Raw genomic sequence first — 22,884 nt, 5'->3', positions numbered from 1 at the left:
AAGCCCGGACGCGGGGTCGAAGACGAAGTGGAAGACATCGCTGCGAAGGAATATTCACAAACGAACAGGCTCGAAGAACCAGAAAGAACAGAACTCCAAAGAGTCGAGGCTAGAACCGAGAAACACGAAGCAACACGTTCGCGGAAAAAACGGAACTGAGGCTACTGGCGTCGTGCGTCCTACTTATCACATCGGATGACGTCGGACGTCGGAGGAGGTCCTCGACGGCGGCGCATCGACGTCATCGACGCAGGACGCAGACGCCGAAAAAGTTTCCGAAGCAGCACAGCTGTGGTGATTACTGTCATAGATATGGAATACGTCGGAGGACCCAATCCCCTCGAAAGTGAAGTTCAACTAGAGAAACTCCTGAAGGCAGTCCACTTTCCTAAGAACCACTTTGGGAACCAGTCATTCTAAATGAAGCAGAAATAGCCATGACTTAAGTAGAAAATACCATATATCAATATAAATCAACGGAAGAAGACTGGAATCGTGCTGGAAATCGCAGCTAAATGACCATCTACAAGTTACTGAAGAAATTGAACATGGTTTTAAAACACTTGTAAAAATTATAAACCTCTACGTAAGTGGTGAAGCTGGATCTGGAATTTGAAAAAAAAATTAAAATTAGCAAATTTTTACAAAACCTAATAAAGACGACCTTTTGGCTGTTGTAACAGCCCCCACCGGATTAGCTGCCTACAACATAAGTTATACATTTACAGACTACTGCTCCTTCCAGTAGAACACCAAAACAAAATTAGACTACAACAAATTATCAGCAGAAGCTGCTACTGAAGTACGCAGAATTCTGAAACAAATGAAAGTGCACCTAATAGATGAGGTAAGCATGGTTTCCAACCTCATGTTGGCTTTAATTCACCTCAGAATGCAAGAAATCCTAAAAACAGACTACGAAGAACTGTTTGGAGGAAAACAAGTTATTGTTTTTGGAGACCTACAGTTACCAGTAAAAGGTGAACCCATTTTCAAAACATTAGGACACAAACATAGCAGTTATGCAAATATTTTAAAACGCATTAGAACTGGTCTGCTTACTAAAGAGGCAAAATCCATCTCAACTAGTAGACCAATCCATGAGCTATATGGGCATAACTCATCTGCTCCTGATGTCATGGAACAATTAACTCAACATATAAAATGCATGTCCTTAATCCAACCCCAACAAGCTGTAGTCAATTCAACGAGACTGTTAAAAAAAAAAAAAAAGAAATGCAACCCATACTTCATATTAGCGCCAGAGACAAACTGGAAGTACACGGCAGGACACTCCATGTGTCAACAAGCAACAGCCCGACCAAATAGCTTAGAAAAATCTCTAACACATCTGGATAGGAGAAAAAATGTTAATGTGTCTAAACAGCAGAGCAATTCTTAAATGTAACCTTGACTTAGAACAAAGTTTAGTCAATGGAGCAATTGGTACAGTTGTTGGCTTCCAGACCTATCCATATGACAGTTTGTCAACATCCACTTTGCCAAACTAGCAGAAATTAAAAGAATAGAGCATTCAACAGCACGATTCCTTCTTTTCAAAGACATGCATGTACGAGGAGAACAATTATCTGTCTCATGCATTTGCTGTCACTAGTCACAAATTGCAAGGTCTAACCAGCGATCAAGCACTGACATTGGCAGCACAGTCTTTAAAGATGATATGCGTTACGTAGCACTTTCACATTCAAGTACACTTGGACTATTCCTGGTCCATTTTTATGCAAACAGTCAAGGCTGACATTCCTAGCATCCTACAACAGACTATGTACACTCAACACACACTCAACACACCCCCATCTAGATATGTACCCTGTTTCTCAAAATGTTAGTTTTAAAAAAGAAAATGAATGCAAACAGAACTTGTAAAAATACAAAAAAAAAGGTAGCAGGTGCAGTCCCCTCTAGAAAGAACATGGCATGATAACCTTTTCTGTGTTTTATCCCCCACTTTGAGAGTCCGAAGCCATCGCTTTTTGCTCACAGTACTTTTCACAAAGCAGGAGTATACATTTGCATATCAGTCTCCCGCGCACACAAGGGCAGGCCAGCACCGAAAGGGCAAGCCAACCTCCTTTGAACAAGAGTACCAACAGCAAAAGATCTCCCAACAACATTAAAGAAACAAAAAACTACTGTTACTCCATCAAGCAGTTAAACCACAAAACTGTCTAGTTCAAACAGAACTGCACATCCATCAGAAGATAGAGAAATATTTCTTCTAGAAAAACAAGTGCAGGTCCAAGAAATGACTGACAGAACTCTCTGGTCCATTTTCATTTTCCAACACAACCTGTGTGAATTGCTAGGCAAATGTAACAATCTTCTCATCGAATTGCCACCAATTGTTCAAAATATTGACTTGAATCGCTGAGACGCTGTGTTTGCAAATGCTCGTCCTTCATAGAAATGCCACAAATAATCCGGATAACACTTAGTTTCTCAGGAATAAAGCAAGAATTAGACTATTATAAAGGAACAATACAATTCACAATAAACACATGATCCACAAGAATGTCTAATGTACATACTGCAAGTACTGGAAACCAAAAACATACCGATACACGTGTAAACATACATGCAGTCTCTGCAACCATGTCTCACAAGACCACATCCCTAATGATGCGTATGTATCTATACCATCAGCTGGTGCAAAATGCAAATCATGCCATATTATGCACTTTTTGCAATTCAATCGTTCCACCATGCACATAAAAGCATTAGTATCAGATATTGGCTATGTGACTTTAAGGTACAACACAGATTGTAACGAAAACTGCAAGCTTACTAGCTTCACACAACCTTCACAATAGTAGGCATAATCCACCACACTGGTGCCACAACCGCTGCAGGTCACTATACTACATACATTTTTTTTAAGTGGTTGGTTTGAATGCAACGACAGCCACCAGCAAATCTAACAAATGCCTAGTTAATAATTCCATAAACTTAAATGTAGTCAATGGCCTGTAAGCTATCAGTTAGAATACACAAACTGGTATCCAACTACATCCATAAAACTACAATACTACTTTTGAAGAGCAAAATAGTTAGAATATGCCAACAGGTATCCAACTACTTCAAAAATACCCTTTATTACACTTCAATTCAAATACACTATCACGATTCTTCTTACTCCAACACTGCTTGTAACAACAAATACACTAATCTGTGCACTTAAGCATTCCCTTAAGTACAGCACACTTCAAACACACTGTCAAACAGACGCACAAATAGTTTTTTTTTTTAAATCCTATATGGATTTCTTTTCCCCCCAATGATTATGCAAACAAACAGCAACTGGGCAGAACACACAGTAATGTTGTAATGTACTGATTATGAGGGTCTAAAAAGTACATTAATATGCAAGCTTGCATGCAATGAAACATTTTAAACTATCCTGCCTAGAATGGAATACTGTTATTTTCACAGAGAAAGAAGCAAAGATTTCTCCTTCCTTGCCATGTACAACAAACTCAACCTATACCCTCAATTGTACAGCAATCATAAGTACTACTTACATTTCAATTGAATTATGTCGCCATATTACAAATACTGCCCCTACACTACCTAGAATTAATATACACATAATGGTTGTAACCATGCCTAGATTGAATTACTATACACATAATGGTTATGGCCAGTGGTCAGATTCTTAGGGGCTTTGCATACAGCCAACACCAAAGAATCTGGCCACAACCATCACAGCATAATTAAATCATACACAAGGACATAGAATAAATATTGGAACAGCAACTCGCCCTGAACTCCGCCAACCCTGTTTTTCCACCTATGAAAACATCCCCATCTCATCTATATTATACTCCCTTACCCTGACCAAGCCCTCTTTCAGTCACCAAACAAATGCGTTTCTCAAGCTGTCCGTCCAGTACACTGTCCGCAGACTACCACACCACCCATTTGCTCTTTTTCCACCTACACAAAGAGCCCCATATCTTTTTTCCACTCCCCACCCGCCCCAGTCCCTCTTTCCACCACCAAATAACCCTAAATGTGTTTTCCAGGCCTTTGCCCTCGCCGCACTGTCTGCAGACACAGGAATGTCCACGGATCCAACATGGCGGGCTTTTCAGAAAATAGGACGCTCCTCACGCTCTCCACTGTCTAATTGGATCGCATGTCTGGTGTCCGTGGACCTCACATCAGCTTCTGGGCCATTCGGAGGCCCATCCGTGGAGCAAACAGGGAAGTGAGTGCGCGGACCGAACCCAGTCATCACCAATTTTACTTTAGGCCCGTTTAAAAAAAATAAACACTACTGGACGGATTTACAACAAATTTACTAAAGCATGCTTTCAAAACCAAGCCAACGCTCCTGCTGCAAACTGGGTGAAAATTTGTCCAGCAGTTTGGGCTGTAGGCGTGAGGTAAACCTTTTTTCATTGCATCTATGGAAAACACACATTGTGTGAGCCCCCCTATAACTTGGCACCCCCTTGCACGAAACCTCACCAAACTTTGCAGAATCAATTTCATGGGGCCATATACTTTTTGGGGAGGGTTTTGTGCAGAAGGCAGGGCGCAATGTTATAAGCCACCAAAAATAGTACTCTTCCTATTAGTTGAGCAACTTTTTGTATGGGAGCCCCCCCACCCCACATTACACCCTTACGTGAGGCTCATGACTCGTCAGCAGCCCCCCATGCACCTGGGCCCGGGAGGCAGGATGGCTGCGGATCGACACGTGGGGTTGCACGGCTCACCTCGTAGCATAACAAACTCCATTTTGTAATGCACTTAGACTCCATTTTGAGCACACTAAACCCAGGCCTCTATAGAACAGGCTGCCTGCAGAAGCTGCAGCTCACCCCCCACTTGTCTGCGCACAGCGAGCCTTGCATGTCCCCCCAGCCTCCTCCCCATGGTGGATCCGCTGAAGGCCCATTCTCACAAGCAACTAGATGCGAACAAGTAACAGAACAAACACTATCATTTACCTTCCGCAGTACATCATTGCCCTGGCTGTGACCTGACTTAGTTGGGGTCTGGGAAAAAATAAAGTCGTGCCCATCAAGTATACCTCGACCCTGTGCAGACCCTCCACATCCTTGATATATGGTGCTCATGCCCCCCCCCAACCACGTTTCCCCCAGCCGAAGTGTTAAACACGAATGTTGAACCCCCGTTCTCCCAGCCTTATCCAATGCTGCCAAGTCTTTTGTTTTTAGGCTCAAGACCCATAGTGCCAGTTGCTCGCGTTAATATGGTACGACCCCCACCTACCCCAGGACATTTCCGTGTAAAAGTGTCAAGTGTATGGACACATGAATGTTCCTTTTTACTGACCAATGTTTGCTGCTAGAGTAAGTAAATGAGCAATATATAAAACTTTTATGTATGGTATGATTGAGAGTGCGATATGAGTTATTTGAACTTCTGAGCCACATCCGCTGTGATGGAAATGATTAAGTGTGCCCATTAGCTTCTAAGTGAAAGTTGGTTTAGAAGCGTGCCCAATAGAGACTGTGAAAGCTGCATTTAGAAGTGTGCCCCATAGACTCCCTGTGAAAGTTGATTTTAGAAGTATGCCCAATAGACTCTGTGAAAGTTGCATTTAGAAGTGTGCCCAATAGCTTTAGAATTGTGTGACATATATAGTATGGCTTGGAATGCAGAGAACGATTGAAAGAGCATATAACCCATCATAGCACACCCCCACGCCTATTCTCTCCTTTACATCACCACTCAAATAGAACACAGGGATACTATGACACCATTCGGTATAACTGTTCTCATACCAACATCCGCCGCTCACTCCACATCACTCTAAGTAAACACTGCTGGTTACACACCCCCCAGCCAGGCGTTCTCAGGCCTAACGCAGCCACATCCGCTCTGGATAAATCCTGCCAGAACTAACACATACTCCTGATCTCTCAACCACCACACCTACCACTAAGAAGCAGCTCTTACACGAATACTGCACGAGCTGCACACATACCCGGTGCTCACACGCACCTTTTGACTCTCTACTGATCTGAACTTCGGTTCCCAAGGGCATTCAACCTACCAGTGCCTTCAGACCATACCAATGGTATATAAGGCGCTATATAAATGCAAAATAACAACATACAATGGACTCGTATCCCTGATCCTCTAGTCACAAAACCTAATCACATGTTTAAAGTTGTGATATGTCACGGAGACCCATGCATCCACCAACCTGGTTCTACCCCACGTTGTGTACATTTCTCCCCTCTTGGGATCAAAGCAACAGAGTAACTAATGTTATATGATGTGATATTAATGAAAACCTTTTCACCGTATTAATTCAGTATGTACGGGTATATGTGAATTATAAATGTGCCCATTACATAATGCCCCCAGCCACCCCGCCCTGTAAAGAGCATTCATGCAGACCCGTGAACAGAGACCCGTGAACAGCTACAAGGCCATCTCCCCCCACCCTAGAGAGCAGCACACCCCCCCCCTCGACCCCTCAAGGCTCACCGGGGCTTAAAGGTTCCCGGCATTCTGATGTTGAAACAGTACAGCTACACCTCCCTGCATTCCTGCTGAACCTGAAAAAAGCGTTTACCTTCCCCCCCCCCATGCCTCCGACGCCAGATGCCACCATAAAATCACTGCCGCCCTGGCCAGGCAATGAAGAATTATGACCCACATGACCCCAAGCCCCACCATCTTTTGAGGTATTAGCTATGTGCCCCCTCCAACCCTACGGTATTTTAGTTCACCCTAAGTTTAATGGGCCAGAGAAACAGTTATTCACCCTTGTACTAACATACCGTAAAATCGTCACTCACTACATCTAACAGATACAAATGATTAAGATGGCCTAAACACGTGCCGCCAGATAAGATACATGGGCCCATGAGGTCAGATCCCTTGTTAATGTCAACTTTATGATGTATAAAGGAAGCCTTGTATTGCATACTGTTTTCCCCTGTCCCCTCCCTGGTACTAGATTAATGTGTTAAAGGGTTTCACATACTAACTTGACACACATTCATCACACCCATCTATGAGTGGCCACAAGGGCAAGTTTTAGTGCTGAAGTAGTGAATCTCCTTGGAAAGCCTGCGCCCTGGCACGCAACCCCAATGAGCCCAGATGGCCCAAGCCCTCTGTGATGCCACCACGTGGATCCCCGCCAATCATGGAGCACCGTGCCTACAGCCAACATAGTAGCTAGTCGTCGCCATCCAATCCCAAAGGCTATGTGGCCCCTATAGCTTAGCTCATGCGTGACGTGTATTTGTAATATAAATGACTGTCTTTACTATTGTCAGACACAGCGCTCTCGGAGTTTGCAGAGTCCTTTGCATGCCCTATATCGATTTAGATAAAAACACAAAATCTCAACCACACTTGGTCTTGGTCTCATTCCCTGCAGGGGTGTGGTCATCATTGACTCTCATTGGGGAGTTATATGCCTTTTGGGGGGATGCTTACCTTCAAGTGGTGACCCCGACGTGCTTCGTCTTGTCCCCTTTTGGCACGAGACATCCCCCGCCACAGCGGAGACGCACTGCTCGCCCCCTCAGAGCTGCCCGCATACGCCAACTGGTACGTTTAGACGTGCGCACGCAGTAGGGCGAGCGGGGACGGGTCCCACTTCAAAAAACCCTTCGTACCGCTCGCCAGGGGCGGCCATTGAGTGTGAGGCCGCGCTGCCTGAACGGACCAAGTCCAGAGAGTCTCAGATCAAGACGGGCATGTGAGTATTAAGTGCGAGTGACATTAAAAGGAGTCGGACAGTTATAGAAGTGTACGAGGTTAGGATAAGATAAAAGGGGTTCTCTTAAGGGTAAATTAACTGTTGATTTCATACTCTTCTCTTTCTGTTGCATATGGCCATTAGGATAAAAGGATTACAAAGCAAAGGAAGACGGGAACCTAGCTCAGCAAGGAGGTAGAAGGCGGTGCTGCATAGTGCTACCTTGACTAGTACTGGGAATAAGTGAAATAAGGGAAAATATAAGTAAGAGTCTTAGAAGAGTAAGACTCTGTACAAATTAGAAAAACTCTTTCTTTCTCATTCTTTCTAAAATCTGCAAGGGGAAAAAAGCGTCCGACAGTAAACGGGTCAACGGGAAAGAGATCCTTAGAATAAGAAACAGGGGAGGAAGGAAAGGGGGGTGTATGTTATGTGTTGTAAGTACTGAGACTGCAGATGGATTGCACAGTTGCCTTGCAGATTTTAAAGAGTTCAGCCGTGTTAGTAGCTCCGGGACGCGGGCCTGGACGCGAGTCCTCCTTTTAGAGTGAATGGGTAAACTATATTGACAGGTCAGTTTATCAGAGGATGAGCTTGAGGACTGCCACTTCCGTTCAGCAGCTCTGCACTTGCGTTTCAGGGCTGCTAGATCAGAGTCACACCAAGTGTTGGAGGCAGTTTTCAGGTGAATCCTCATGACAGGGACAAGAATATCATGAGTGATAGCGATAGCTAGATTGTTGAGAGCAGGGTCAGAAGTTGAGTCAGGGGGGCCAGGGGGGACGAGTTTCATTGGACCGATGTCCGCAAACGAGGCTGGCAAAGCTGGGGAGGTTTGGTCAGAGGGCCGAGAGTTCCCAGGTTGGAGGAAAGGAGTGTGGTCAGACCAGGACAGCGGGGTGGATAGTGAGGTAGAGAGCAAGAAATTGGAATGGATGAAGGCATCAAGAGTGTGTCCAGCCGAGTGGGTATGGTCAGAGGGGAGAATAGAGGGGGAGAGGTGCAGGGGTCACGGAAGAGAGTGGAGGCCGTGTTTGAAGAATCCAGGTGGATGTTGAAGTCACCCAGAAGGAAGAGATTGCAGGTGGCGGTCAGGAGCAGAGAAATAGGTCAATTCTGAAATAAAATGGGAGATCGGGCCTGGGGACCTGTAGATGGCAGCAATGGTCAGAGAGGAAGTGGGAGGGATGCCAAGCTTGCAGGAGAGGCTTTCAAACAAGTAGGGCTGAGTGGGTATGAGAGAAGAAGGGACACACTCAAGGAAGATCAAGGCTACACTGCCGTCCATGCAATTGGGATGAGGCTTTAAGGAGATCTTGTAGCCATCAGCGAGAAGGGAGTCAAAAGCATTGACTGGGCTGGCACTGAACGACCTATCGGTGAGAACGAGGACATACAGATCAAAGTCTTCAAGGAGGAGGCAGTTCAGAAGAGTGTTAGTAGAACTAGCATCAAGTGTGGCTAAGTGAAGCCGGTCACTACCCTTAAAGGTTTTTCAGAGGTGTACAAGGGGGTGGTACACCCATCGGAGGTAGTGATGGAAGTGCCGAGAGAAAGGAAGGAGGCGTTGCAGGGGCACGAAGGAAGTTGAGTGATGGCAGGATAAAGTTGGGTTGTGGACCCTGGCCCATAATAATTCCATTATGATAGACATTAATGATGCACCTAAAGGATGAGCAGTCAGCCAAGAGAACTTCCCATCTTGTGCCACCGTTAATGGGTGAGGAAAATAAAGGGGAAGTGTGGAAATCGGATGCAGAGTCCATAGGTCGGGAGAGGGGACAGAAAAGAGTTTGTCAGTGACAATTTTACTTTCCCCTTCGACTTCGTGGGGGTAGGGTTCAGGGGGCTTAGGTGATAGTTTAGCAGTTAGAGTAGATAGGGCAACAGGGAGGTAGAGAGGGGATTGAAACTGGGGTAGATACTGCACAGGCACAATATAGCCCAGACTGTCTAGCAGACATGAGAAGTGGGTTGTTAAAAAGCACACAAAGATTTGACTTTTCACAAAAACACAAATACCACAAAAGTGGAGGTTGTGGCAATTTAAAAGCACAGCTAAATGTGACTTGAGCAAAGCGTGCCGGTGCACTACTGAAAATACTAGGGCACAGAAGGCATCAGACGCAAGTAAAAAAGATTTACAGAAAGAGTAACCATTGCAAGTTAGTGGAGGAATAGTGTTTGGAGTGAGGCTGCGAGTCAAAGGAGGCAAGAGTCAGTAGGCAGTCAGGTGGAGAGTTATTGCCCAAGGCATGTAGACAGGTGTGCTTACTGGGGCAAGTCGATGGCACATTGTTCCAGGTCCTGGGTGCAGGAACCAGGTTTATTCTGTCAATCTGAGTTGACGGCAGCATGGGGGGGACCTTCCAGCACCACACAGGACCAGACAGGGGCCTTGTGTGGGCCTTTAGTGGGGGCTGGTGTTTGCATGCCGGCTCCCATTGATTGGGCCTGAATGAGGAACGACTGACCAATCTCTGAGATGGTAAGAGGGCAGGCTAGGCACTCCGATGCACATCTTAGGAGGTGGCCAGGATGAAAAAGGCAAAGTCCACAGGATATGAACAGCTTTGCAGAGGATATGTGGCACACCAGCCGAAAAATGCGGTGAAGTGGTGTTGCTGCAAAGTTTCAAGACAAATCAGGAAATGTGGAACATGGCGAGTGCTTGCTGCTCCAGATTCATGCAAAACAAAAGCCTTGTGCAGGGTGGAATACGGCCTCAGGTGACTCGGTCATGCTTGCAGGCCAAATTAACATGCCCACAAGAATCTAGACACCAACCATTGCCCCAACAATATCCTTCAATCACGTGATAAATACTGCATACACTTCAATACCAGTCATCCAGGTTACAAATACTGAACAACCCCCAACAATAACCATAATTACTGTGCACATATTAATGTGGCCATTAATTACACATTACTCACACTCACTACTTTCATGAAACATGTAGTAATCTAGCAAGACACCACGTCCCAGTCCAAATGATGTCTGCGCACAGTCTCATGCACACCTAAGAATCGAGCAGCAGACAGTAAAATTGACCATCAATTCGGCTGCACCACCACAGCCTTTTCTGCCACGCTGTATGTGGATCAAGGACGTGCTTCGTGGATCCAATAGAGCAACCGTCGGAAATTTAAAGCAGCTCATGTTTTTCAATAACCAATCAGCGTGCGTGTTTGACGCCCGGTAAAGTCACTCCTGATTGGTTCAGAGGTGTCAGGAAACTCTGAACAAGGAAATGAGTCGGTGGACCGGACGGTGATAACATTTTTTTGGGCCCATTTATATATAAAAAATAAAACATGCCTGAACAGATTTACACAAACTTGGCAAAACCATGCTTGCAAGATCAGGCAGCCGCTCCTCGCACAAGTTTGGCGCAAATCTGTCAAGCAGTTTAGGCTGCAGGCATGAGAAAATCTTTTCGAATGGATGTCTTTCCAGAGTTCAAATGTTTTGGGACCTCCCCCCTGGAACTTTGCCACCCCTTGACAAAACCGCACCAAGCTTTGCAAAATTATTCAGAGGTGGTCATATACCTTTTTGCAAAGACTGCCGAGGATTCGAAGTGATAAGCCGCACAAAAACTGCTCTTCCTATGGGTTGAGCAACTTAACCATAACTACATGTTCGCCATCGCAGACCCTGTAATAAACATACATACCCCTTATCCATAGACGTCTGATTAAGTCACAATAGAACAGTTCTGAACAATACACGTAGCAATAAGGGGCAGACAACTACTTGAGGGAGGGTGGTCTGAATAAGGGAAATCGATTTGGACTGATCCTTTGTAACTTAAAGTTGGCATTTCTAAAGTTTGCAAACTCCACCATTTCATCGATAACGTTCATTTTTAAAAAGTATGTTGTCTCACATGCGCAGACATCACACTGCTGCTACCATATGTTACAACGGAAATGGACATAGGTTAGAAAATGCTTATGCTTTGAAAAGGGCATGCTCAAGCTGCGATCAACAATAGTAATCAAATAAAACTGCAAACCTTAGAATTCTTATTCTTTTTGGCATGCAGCATTTCAAATTGATATCATTTTCTGCCTCGAGCAGATGCAGAATGGTTAGTCACACTGCTTTACAGCTTATATTTGAAAGAAGAGTGAGATGTTTAAAATGTGAAGAACTCCATCACAGGGAACAGAATACAAGGCATATTGTGGAATACACAGAAGCAAGAGTTTGCTGATGTAAGGGTCTTTGAGTGGGCATGTTTGAGAAGGTCCTTAAAAGCAGGATTCACATCATTATACATTTTTTTTAAAAAAGCATAAAGCGCACTTGCAGCCCAGAGGCACCGAGGCTCTGTTACCAGCAAGTGTCTTAGTAACATGGTATATAAGTTGCTACCAGTTACATTAGGGTAGCGGTTAAGATGAGACATGGTACATATGTTACATTGTATACAAGTTGCTACCGGTTACATTCAGTGTAGCAGTTCAGACGACAATACATTATTTCTTATTTTAGGTACATGGGCGGGTAAGGATACAGTTAATTGATTGCAAGAAGTGAGCACCCCGTCAAGGTGGGTGATGGCAGGTTCAAACGAAAGGCTAGATGGTATGTTAAGGTGAGGTGCAAGCAAGTTCCAGTGAGGTGGCAATGAAGCGGAAGCTGGAGCCTACTGCGCGTGTCCTCAGGACCTTGGGCACCGATTCGGTTGGTGTAGGGGGCTCTAGTGTCACAAGCAGCTGAGCATTTGATGAAGCAGACCGTGGCTAAACCGGTCTCTTGAATGAGAGTAATCTGAACCAGCCTCCCACCATTATTTTTCTTGTATTCTACATTGAATCGCAAATGCAGGCAAAGGACAGGACGGATATGGCCAACTTTGGAAATGGTGTGCTCCGGGTTTTCACCAGTGGAAGAATTATGCAAAGTTTACACAACAAAATGTCACCAAGGGGATTCGTGTTGAAATGGGGTGTACAGAGTACCATAGAAACCCTTTGCCAAGATACAGGTGGATGTCTTACAGATGCCAAGTTGGTGGGGTTAGAGTTGGCACTTGTGATTTTCAATATTTTGTCAAATTAGATAGGGGCATAAAGCCAAGCAGGCCCTGCATCGGAATGCCAGTGGGCATAAATAAGGATTGTCCCACACAAATTTAGGAGTTCTGTTAAGTGTAAATCAGCAAAAGATCCATGGCCCCATCGCCCACAATCAGCAGGGGTTGAAGGGGGCTTGAAAAACAAAATCTCTATAAAGTGACCCAAAATGGTTGCAAGAGCGCAGCCGCATTGCTGCTTGCTATAAGGAGCATGAGGTACTGTGAAAAGGAAAATAAGCTTTACCTCAAGTTAGACCTTCTCTGGCAGACAGTTGCACTTACTTGAATCCCCCTAACCCCCACACAAACTGGGCAGGAGAAGCAGATCTTCAAGACCATGCTGTATTGCAGAATAGGATTTGACAAAAGCCACCTGCATTGCCATGTCAACACCTCAAGCCTGGAAGCAGAGTATTTGAGAAGGGCCATGTCATCAGTATTGCTTAGCAGCTAGATGGCAGGGACCCTACATGGTGCTTTTGTTAACTGGCCATGTGCTACAGAAATGCAGCAAGCTGGATCCATGACAGCTTTTGGCAACATTAAAGCCGTCGTAGACCAAGGAGGTACTTGTATATCATGATCCTGGCTAGTGGGATGGTTCTTTTATTGTTTTGTTTAAACCCAGATGAGAGTAGCAATTGGAGTCCTAGTTAACAGACAGAAAATTGGAGAAAAAACGTTTAAGGCATGCATGCAGTGACCACAGAACAAGTCTGAAACTAGCACAGGAGAACAAAATTGGCCATAGGACACTATCATGGGAATATCCATGAAGGGAGCCAAATGGATGAATGTCATATGGTTACTGGGGGAGGGAGGAGGGGGGAAGGTATTGACTCCACACCAGATAAGCAGAGAATCCTCACAGGTACTTTTACATAGATCCCTCTTCATCCAAGCAAAATGTATTAAACAGGAGCTTTTTCATCTCCACGACCCATCTAATCTTTTTTTGTTTACTTTTAAAAACAGTCATCCTGCATTTAGAATTAGCAGGAAAGGGTAGGTCGACATAGGGAAAATGTCAGAAAAGTTAAATGAATGCTATAAAACATACCTGCAACATTTGACTTAGTAATAGGACACTACCAGGTGAAAGCCACTTCGGTACTTCATATTTTCCGCTCTGAAATTTACAGAAACATGAAGAAATCACTGAACAGGTTTGTTAGACAAGCACCTACATTCAAAATTGCACAGATTTTTGACTGAAAGTTACTATACAATAAAACATTAGAGAACTATAAAAGGGATTGGATTAAAACAACCTATCAATATCTGCTAGGTTTTTGGAGACTTCATGATGATCCAGCAGTGTTGTGAACAAGGAAAAGATAGGCTGAAGATCACTGCATTGCCAGGATACTCTGGTACAAGACTTTTCTACTGGCTAAATCGAGGTGGTGGAAGAGCAACACTAAACAATACACAACATTGGTTTTAAGAGGCTTCCTCCATTATAGAATGGATATAGGTTTCAGTGTATAGTATAGGTGTTCTCACCTGCCTTTCCCGCTCCTTGTATATTACATTTGATAGTCATTTACATTAAGTGGGGTATACAATGTACTCTACTTCAACTTTCGAAAAAGGACACAACCTGCCGCCTTGAAGCTTAGTGCAATTTCAGGCACCTCCACAGAAGCTAATCAGGAAAATTACTGCTCAGATTGCAAAATAGGAATTTCCTTACTACACCAATGTTCTTACACTCTTACTCAAAAAACACCCACGCCACCAAATAGGACATTCTTCCCATCGTACACCATCTAAGGATAATCAGATTTAGCCCATATACTTTTAATACTTATTAACAGCAGAAACAACAAGACAGAACACTGAAGGAAAAGTAACTCAGATGTAATAGTACATCAACAAGCTTGACTTTATTTATATAGCGCTCAAAACCCAGAGGTATCTGGGTGCATTACATGTTGTATAGAAAAACTCTCATTACATAGTTTCAAATACAGGTATTTACGTAATACAGGACGAAAATACAAATGCACTTACAGGTAATTGAAAGACAGACTTTCAAAATATTTAGAGATCTATATAGGCAGATATATTCTACACATTACATTGTTTCGGGTGCACAAAATTACAGTTTCCAGGGCGATAGATAGATATACATATATACACACACGTTATTTGCAGAGCTCATCAACTAACTCTGGTTAGGGATCCCTAGCTGTGAGCCAGCCTTTCGTTTTTTTCTGAAGATGAAGAATGATGGGTCAGATCTTAAATCTGTGGGCACAGAATGCCATAGCTGAGCTGCCATAACAGGAAAGCTACTTCCCCCTGCCTTTTTAAGGTTAAAGATCGGGACCTGGAGGCAGTTTGAGTATACGGTCCTTGTCGGTCGTAAGGATACATTTTTGGTAAATGTATCCACCAGATATTTAGGTGCTGCATTAGCTAGGCAATTGTGGGTAATGGATAATACTTTAAGGTGTATTCTGCCCTTTACTGCAAGCCACTTAGTGTTACGTCTGGCTATGGAGATATGTTGTGTTCTTGGGATGCTTAATGCAGTTCTTAGAGCATTGTTCTGTAGGATTTGTAGTTTGTTGATGTTTTACTTGCTGGAGCCAAGATTGTAGTGTATTGCGGTAGTCTAATTTGGACAGAAGGAAGGCTCTAGCAAGAGTAATGCAGCTAGGCGTAGAAAGGAAAGGTTTGCAGGTGTGGATGAGTTTACAAGTGTATGCTGCTGTCACCGCAGCAGTAGCATTGACCTGCCTTTGTAGGTTAAGAGCAGAGTCTAGGTAGAAGCCCAGTGTTTACATTTTTGACAACTTTAATATCTATGCCGTCGATGTTAAATGATTGGAATTGGTTACTTAGAGAAGTTTAGCTGGCGCTCCGATGAGTAAGAGCTCAGTCTTTTCATCATTCAGATAAAGGCCATCCATGTCTGAATAAAGACATTGATTTTATTCAGCAAGGCAGAATCGGCCTCAATCTCCAGACATAGGAATGAGAATCTGGGTGTCATCTGCATAGTTTGTGTAGGCGACACCCAGATTGTCGAGGTCATAAAACAGATGTTTAGTGAAAATGTTGTACATTATGGGAGATACACATGACCCTTTTAGTACTCCAAAAGTTATTGGAGTTGGTTCCGCTGATGCAGATGGAGAGAAGACTCTTAGGGAACAGTTATCTAGAAAAGATTGAATCCAAGCCGTTGCCTCAGAGGAGAAGTGGGCGTCTGTGGAGAGGTGCTTGCATAGCACTTTACGGTCCACCCAATTGAATTAGGCAGATATGTCTAAAAAGGAGGAGGAGAGCCAGTTTTCCTTTGTCCTTAATGTCATCCATTTGGTTTTTTAGATCGAGAAGGGCCGTTTCCGTGCCATGTCTAGGCCTGAAGCCAGACTGGCAGAGCCCTAGAAGATTAGTCTCTAAATAGTTCTGAAATTGAATGCAAGCAGCTTTGTCGAGTTTTAACAAGAATGGTACTGTGGTCATCTGTCTATAATTGGTTGGGATGTTTGGGTCCAATGTGGGTTTCAGGATTCAAAGGAGGCATTAATTAAGGTTGTGATAAGGGGGCCAAGTCTTTAGCTGCTTTGATAATAGAAGCTGTGCAGGTGTCTCCCTGGCATCTAGAAGGTTACAGGGAGGTTATAATCTTCTCCACATCCCAGATAGAGACTGGGGAGAATTTGAATCGTCTGGCATGTTTGGTAGGGTCTGGTCTAGAACCCCGCAAGGTAGAGGAGTTAAGGATGTTAAATTCTTTTGCTTCAATTTTATCTTGGAGTAGAGATATTTTGTTGGACAAAGCCGTTTTAATATTAGTACACCAAGTCTTATCCTTGATGCATGTATCGGTTGGGGGTTTGAGGGACTCCAGTTCTCGAAAGGATAACAGTTCTCTTGTACTTGAACTGGCTTTGAGGATCATGTCATTGTACATATCACGTTTAGTATGGAGAATCTCAGATGCATTGAAATTTTGGAAAGATTGATTGTTTAAAGCTGCCCAGTTGTTTTTCCACAGGAATACAGCTTTTCTTTCGTCTGCTCGTAGGGATTTGAGGTTGGGGGTGAACCAGGAATCGAGGTGGGCTCTAGGTTCACCTTTGAACATTTATAGAGGTGCAATGTTATCTATAGCTTGATTAATGGTGAAATTGTATAGGTCAACTAGAGCTGCCAGGTTAGTGCTGGCAACCATAGGATAAGTAATGGGTTAGTGATACGGCAATAGATTTTCCACTGTTATATTCTGTTTATTTCTAGTAAGTAGAGGAAGTGCCAAGAGGTTCATCCGTGGGACTTGGAACAAGTTACCTACCTGTAACTGTTCTCCAGCATGGGTCTGGCATGGATTCACATGCTCATGAATATTCCCAGTCTTCAGGCCAGGAATCCTCGGTAAAGAAAAAAAAAAAAAATCAGTATCAGTTTTGTTTCGGATCGGTCTTTCTTAATAGTAACCAATCACCGATCTCTGGTCATACTGCCCCCAGCCAATGACTGCCCTCTACCTAAGCCCCTCCCCTGGCAGCCATCCTCAGATTTGGTAGCACGTGAAGTGGCAGTATGACCAAGTGAAGAGCCGCAGAGGGGAAGGAGGGAGGGTTCGCATGTGAATCCATGCCAGACCCATGCTGGAGAACAACAGTTACAGGTAAGTAACTTGTTCCTTCTCCAGCATGGTGTCTGGCATGGATTCACATGCTCATGAATATAAGAATAGATCGCAGTATACACATGCACAACCACGGGAGGTGGCAACAGGCTCAACATTAAGCAATACAACAACTCAAAATTAAGCATCTCTTACCTCCTCACCAGGCTCACCTTAAGCGAACAAGTTGCGCAGCACTGCTTGGCCGACCCTGGACTCCTCCCTGGAGTCCCGATCGATGCAGTAGAATCTTGTGAAGGTGTGCGTTGACCTTCACGTAGCAGCCCTGCAGATGTCCAGCAAGGGCACACCAGACAGGAACGCCGTGGTAGCAGCGATCACTGGTCGAATGGGCTCTCGGACGGACGGGAAGCCGTCGGTTTGCCAACGTGCATGATGCAGCCGGAGAGCCATCTGGAAATGGAAGCCTTCGAGAGAGCCTTCCCATGATTCACAGGTCCAAAGTTCACAAACAGCTGTGATGTCTTCCGAAAACTGTGCGGTCCACATAGAACTTCAGCACTCTAGCCACATCCAGCGAGTGCAAAGTCCTCTCGGCCGGCGACGAAGCCACGGGAAGAAAACTGGCAACACCAAGGGCTCGTTGAGGTGGAAGTCCGACAGCACCTTGGGGATAAAGGAGGGGTGCGTCCTCAGCACCACCCTTGTGTCGTGAAAAGTCAAGTATGGAGGCTTGCAAGATAGGGCCTGGATCTCTCCCACTCGTCGTGCGGAGGTGATGGCCACAAGAAATGCTGTCTTCCAAGACAGGAACTTCAACGGCACCGAATGCATAGGCTCGAATGGGGCGCCCATGAGCCTGGTCAGCACCACGTTGAGCTCCCACGCCGGGGCCGGGGCCCTCACCGGCAGGAACGATCGGAGTAGTCCCTTCATGAATAGCTTCACCAGGCGATGAGACCACAAGGACGCCTGCCCTGTAGTTCGGGTGTATCAGGAAATGGCAGCCAGATTTATCTTGGAGGCGTGAGCCAGTCCAGCTTTGGCCAGCGACAGTAGGTACAGCAATACTTGAGGGGCCGTAATCCGCAGAGGGTTAATCTTCTGTGCACGGCACCAGACAGAGAACCTCTTCCACTTATGTCCATAGCATTTGAGAGTTGAGGATGCCCTGGCTTTTGCAAGAACCACTCTGCAGTCAGCCGGGATATCGTACCCTCCAAACTCTAGTGCTGCAGGAGCCAAGCCTGCAAGTTCAGCGCCTCCAGGTCGTGACGAAGAATGGCGCCTCCTTCTCTGGAGAGAAGATCCGCGTCCGTCGCCAGCTTGATAGGTGGGGACGCCGACAAGTCCAGAAGGTCCGGGAACCAGTTCTGTCTCGACCACGCCAGTGCGTCGAGGATCATCCTGCACCTGGACCTCTTGAGCTGATTGATAAGGAGCGGCAACGGAGGGAATGCGTACAGGCACAGGCCGTCCCAAGGGAATGAGAAAGCATCGCCCATGCTCCTCGGTTGTGCGAACCTGCTGGCGAATCTCTAGCACTTGGAGTTCATCGTCGTCGCGAACAGGTCGATCTGGGGTTTGCCCCACCGTCGAAAGAGCCGATCCACCTGGTCCTGGCGCAGTTCCCACTCGTGGCACGAGCGCAGCTCCCTGCTGAGTGAGTCGGCGATGGTGTTTTTTATTCCTGCCAGGTGGAAGGGAACCAGAAACATCCCCTGGGCGACGGCCCAGTGCCACAGATCCTGGGCCTCCTTGGATAGGGCTGGGGATCTGGTGCCTCCCTGCTTCCGGATGTAGAACATCATGGTGTTGTCGTCGGTAAAGATCCTCACCACTTTGTCCTTGAGGGACGGAAAGAAAGATTTGAGCGCCCAGAACACGGCTCGTAGCTCCAGGATGTTGATGTGAAGAGACCTCTCCTCCGGGAGCCAGAGGCCTCTTGCGTGGAGATCTCCGGTGTGGGCCCCCCATCCCTCCAGGGAGGCGTCCGTCGTTACCGTCTCCCGATACGCCGGGGCCTGAAAGTCCATGCCTGCCGCGAGGTGCGCACAGGCACCCCACCATAGAATCGCCCGACAGAACTCCTTGTCGAGCGGGATCCTGTCTTCGAAGCTGCCCGCCGCTTGAATCCAGCGGGTGTCGAGGAACTCTTGTAGCGGACGCATCCGAAGTCTGCAAAGGGGCACAAGGTAGATGCACGAGGACATCATCCAGATGAGGGACTTGATGGACCTCACCCTGGCCACATCCGTGGCCAACAGGCGCTGCACCTTGCCCAAAATGGCCTTCGTCCTTTCTTCCGACAGAGATGCCAATTGCTTCACTGTATCGAGCTTCGCTCCCAGAAACAGTGCCACCTGCGTCGGGACCAGATGGGATTTGGGGTAGTTTATGGCAAATCCCAGCTCCGTGAGCAGGCGGACAGTCCTCGCTGTGTGTTCGACGGAGAGTTCTCTTGACCTTGCACGGATTAGCCAGTCGTCCAGGAAGGGGTAGACGTGGATCCCTTGCAGGCGCGCCGCCACAGGTGCGAGTCACTTGGTGAACACCCTGGGTGCCGACTTTAATCTGAACGGCAGGGCTCTGAATTGGTAGTGACGCCCCTGGACTACGAATCTGAGGAACTTTGTGTCCTTTTAGAATGGGGATGTGGAAGTAAGCATCCTCCAGGTCCAGTGACGATAGGAAGTCGCCCTCCTCCAGCTGTCCCAGCAAGTGCTGGAGGGTGACCATCCTGAATCTGTGCCTTGATGTACTTGTTCAACCAACGCAGGTCCAGGATGGGGCGCCAACCACCTGTCTTCTTTCTGAAGAGGAAGTATCTTGTGTATAATCCGGAGCTCCGGAGCCTCTTGGGGACGAGCTCGATGGCACCCTTCTTGAGCATCACCCTTACCTCCAACAGCAGTTGAGGGACGCGATTCTCCTTCCTGGCCATGGGAGGAATGCAAGGACACTTTTGAAATTCCAGTGAGTGTCCGCGGGCCAGGGTGTCCAGCACCCAACGGTCAGTGGAGATGGACTCCCACACGCTGACTAACTTCGTCAGCCGGCCTCCCACTGGGGTGCTTCGGTGGGGGCCCGACGATACGGCCGGTTCAGTCCTGCTTGGAAGAGGCCTTGCCTCCTTGCCGACGGCGGCGAGACCCTCCTTGCTTGCCGCAGCCTCTGTAGGCCTCCTGGGACGAGGAGCGGGCCGCCTGGCGGTAAGTAGAAGAGCCGCCGCTGGATCCCTTGGAGGCTCCCCGTCTGCCTCCAGACCTCCGAAAGGCCTGCCGTTGCTGAAGGACTCCTAGAGCTCGGGCTGTTTCTGTGTCTGTCTTGATGGCCTGGAGGGATTCATCCACCGCCTTTCCAAACAGGTTGTTGCCGTCGAATGGCATGTCCAACACTCTGGCAGAGGGGGGGGGGGGGGTCAACCTGCTGAATCTCATGAGACATTCAGCCCTCAGAGTTAAAGAGGATGGTTGATTACCCGTCAGGCTGAGTGCCAATCTGCTGAAGATTAGACAGCTCATGTACTGCATTCTATTGGGAAAATCAAGCAGAACGTTCTGGAAATGAAAAATTATCAGGGTTTGGTTAAAAAGTGAACTGAAAGGCTGAAGTCGAGGGTCACCGACTATGAAGATCTTCGTGCATTGGAAGAGAAGTTTTCACACCAGTCTCTGCATTTGGATGATGCTCAGAAAAGGATTTCTTAACAGGTGAATTATTCAAGAAGCTCAATTATAAGAATAATTGGCATTCCAGAGGGAGTTGAGAATGGTCGTCCTGTGGATTTCCTGCAGAAAATCTTGCCCAAACTGCTGAAACTCCCTCTTGAAGAACTACTTGAAATAGAAAGGGCTCGTCGTACTCTGGCCCCTAAACCTACCCCTGGTCAACCACACCCACAATCCCTGAGCTTTCCTGGGGAGACTGCTTAGGTTTCCTGCTACGGAGCTCCTCTTGAAAAAGGCAAGAGAGCTTGGTGACCTAAAATGGGGTGAAAAACACTGGATTATGCTCTTCAATGACTACAGCAGAGAAATAGCTGGCACGGGAGAAGCCTCTTTTTCACTATACGATCTAGTCTGCAATCTTTAAAGTTGGTGTAGATGGTGTTACGCATGCCTTTACTGACCAGCAGAAACCTATGGACTTTTTGACTTCATTCCACCCAGGGAAGGATGCGAGACCACCCCAGAGAAAATTCTGATACTAATGTCTTAAATTCTTGCTCTACAATGGATTTTATGTCCTGAGTAAAATTATATTGAAGAGTTTATTTAAAATGTGTTGAAAAGGTTTTTCTTTTGTACGTTAAGTTTTTTCTGAAACTTTTTTTGCCGTTGGAAAACAATTTCAATCTGGTGAGGGGGGATAGCTCAAGTGCAACGCATTGGTCTTGGAAGCAAGACTACGCAATACAACATAGGATCAAAAACCGATCCCGTGCTTACAAACCAATCTCTGGTATTAGGCACGTTATAAATGAACAATTATAATTAATGCTTTGGAGTGAGTGTGATTTTGCCTGATGGATTCCTTTAGGTCCTTTCCTTTAATGACACTTTCGAAGACAGAGGAACCCTGGATATAGTTTGTCACTGCCGGCTTTTCTTGTCGGTCACTTCCCATGCTGTTTCAGTGCCAGTACCAGTCACGCGCATGTCGGGCTTGGCTAAGCTCTAAGGGTGTTGCCTCTCCGTATAGAGCTGAGTTACCTGTGAACCCGCCCCCTTTATTTTCATGCGCGACACGTCTCATGGTGCGGCATGCTACAAGTAGCAGCTTCTGGAAGGGTCTTTGGAAAAAATCAGAAGGCACCCACCAAATGTTTGGGAAAACCTTGTGGGACCGCTATTCTTTGGCGCAATGCTTCCTTTACAGTACGTGTATGAATGCTTGTGGAAGTGGTGGGGTAGGGTAGGGTAGGTGCGTGAGGTACCGCGATGGGGCATTACTAGGCACTGATACATTGAGAAAAAAAAAAATGTACATGCACCAAGTTGTCGGCCAACTCGCAGATATAGAATGTTCCACCATTTTTTAAAAAGCCTACGAAGTTGGCACTGAATAAAGCTAGCTAGCCCGATACTCCGCTGCGGCATGATGTGTGTTCTGCCACCCTACTTCCAGTATACACAAGGAGGGGGCCATTATACACCACATTGTTCTCCTATGGAGCCCCGTTAAATGCCCCTCAAAGGTTTAAGACAAAAGCAGGATTACAGTGGGGAAGTTTCATCTTGTTTATGTTTTGTTGGCCTTGCACACCACACAACGCTAAATGTGTTTCTCGATTGGTTCCCATTAATGGGAATCTTCATATTATCCACAGAGAGGTTAAGATGTGGACTATAATTTCCCAGCTGCGCAGTTCCTGGTTTGGATATATTTTCAAATTTTTTTATTCATCTTGTACTGGGTGTCCCAAGTAAAGACCATTGCTCATGGCAAATGGTTTGCCAGCCTAAC

At 46.0% G+C, this 22,884-nt stretch overlaps 1 protein-coding gene across 3 annotated transcripts in view; it reads right to left on the bottom strand.

Moving 5' to 3' along the window:
• The window catches only part of MELK (maternal embryonic leucine zipper kinase), a 711,420-nt gene that overhangs the window by 423,722 nt on the left and 264,814 nt on the right, over window positions 1-22,884 (bottom strand). For all 3 annotated transcript variants that reach the window (XM_069630471.1, XM_069630473.1, XM_069630472.1), the window contains exon 9: window positions 13,867-13,935. In XM_069630471.1, coding sequence (XP_069486572.1) covers window positions 13,867-13,935 — 69 coding nt within the window. The remainder of the gene's footprint in view (window positions 1-13,866; window positions 13,936-22,884) is intronic.

Source organism: Ambystoma mexicanum, chromosome 6q (assembly GCF_040938575.1).
Source record: "Ambystoma mexicanum isolate Mex_15411 chromosome 6q, UKY_AmexF1_1, whole genome shotgun sequence".
NCBI classification, from domain to species: domain Eukaryota; kingdom Metazoa; phylum Chordata; class Amphibia; order Caudata; family Ambystomatidae; genus Ambystoma; species Ambystoma mexicanum.
This window is presented reverse-complemented; position numbering and strand designations above follow the sequence as displayed.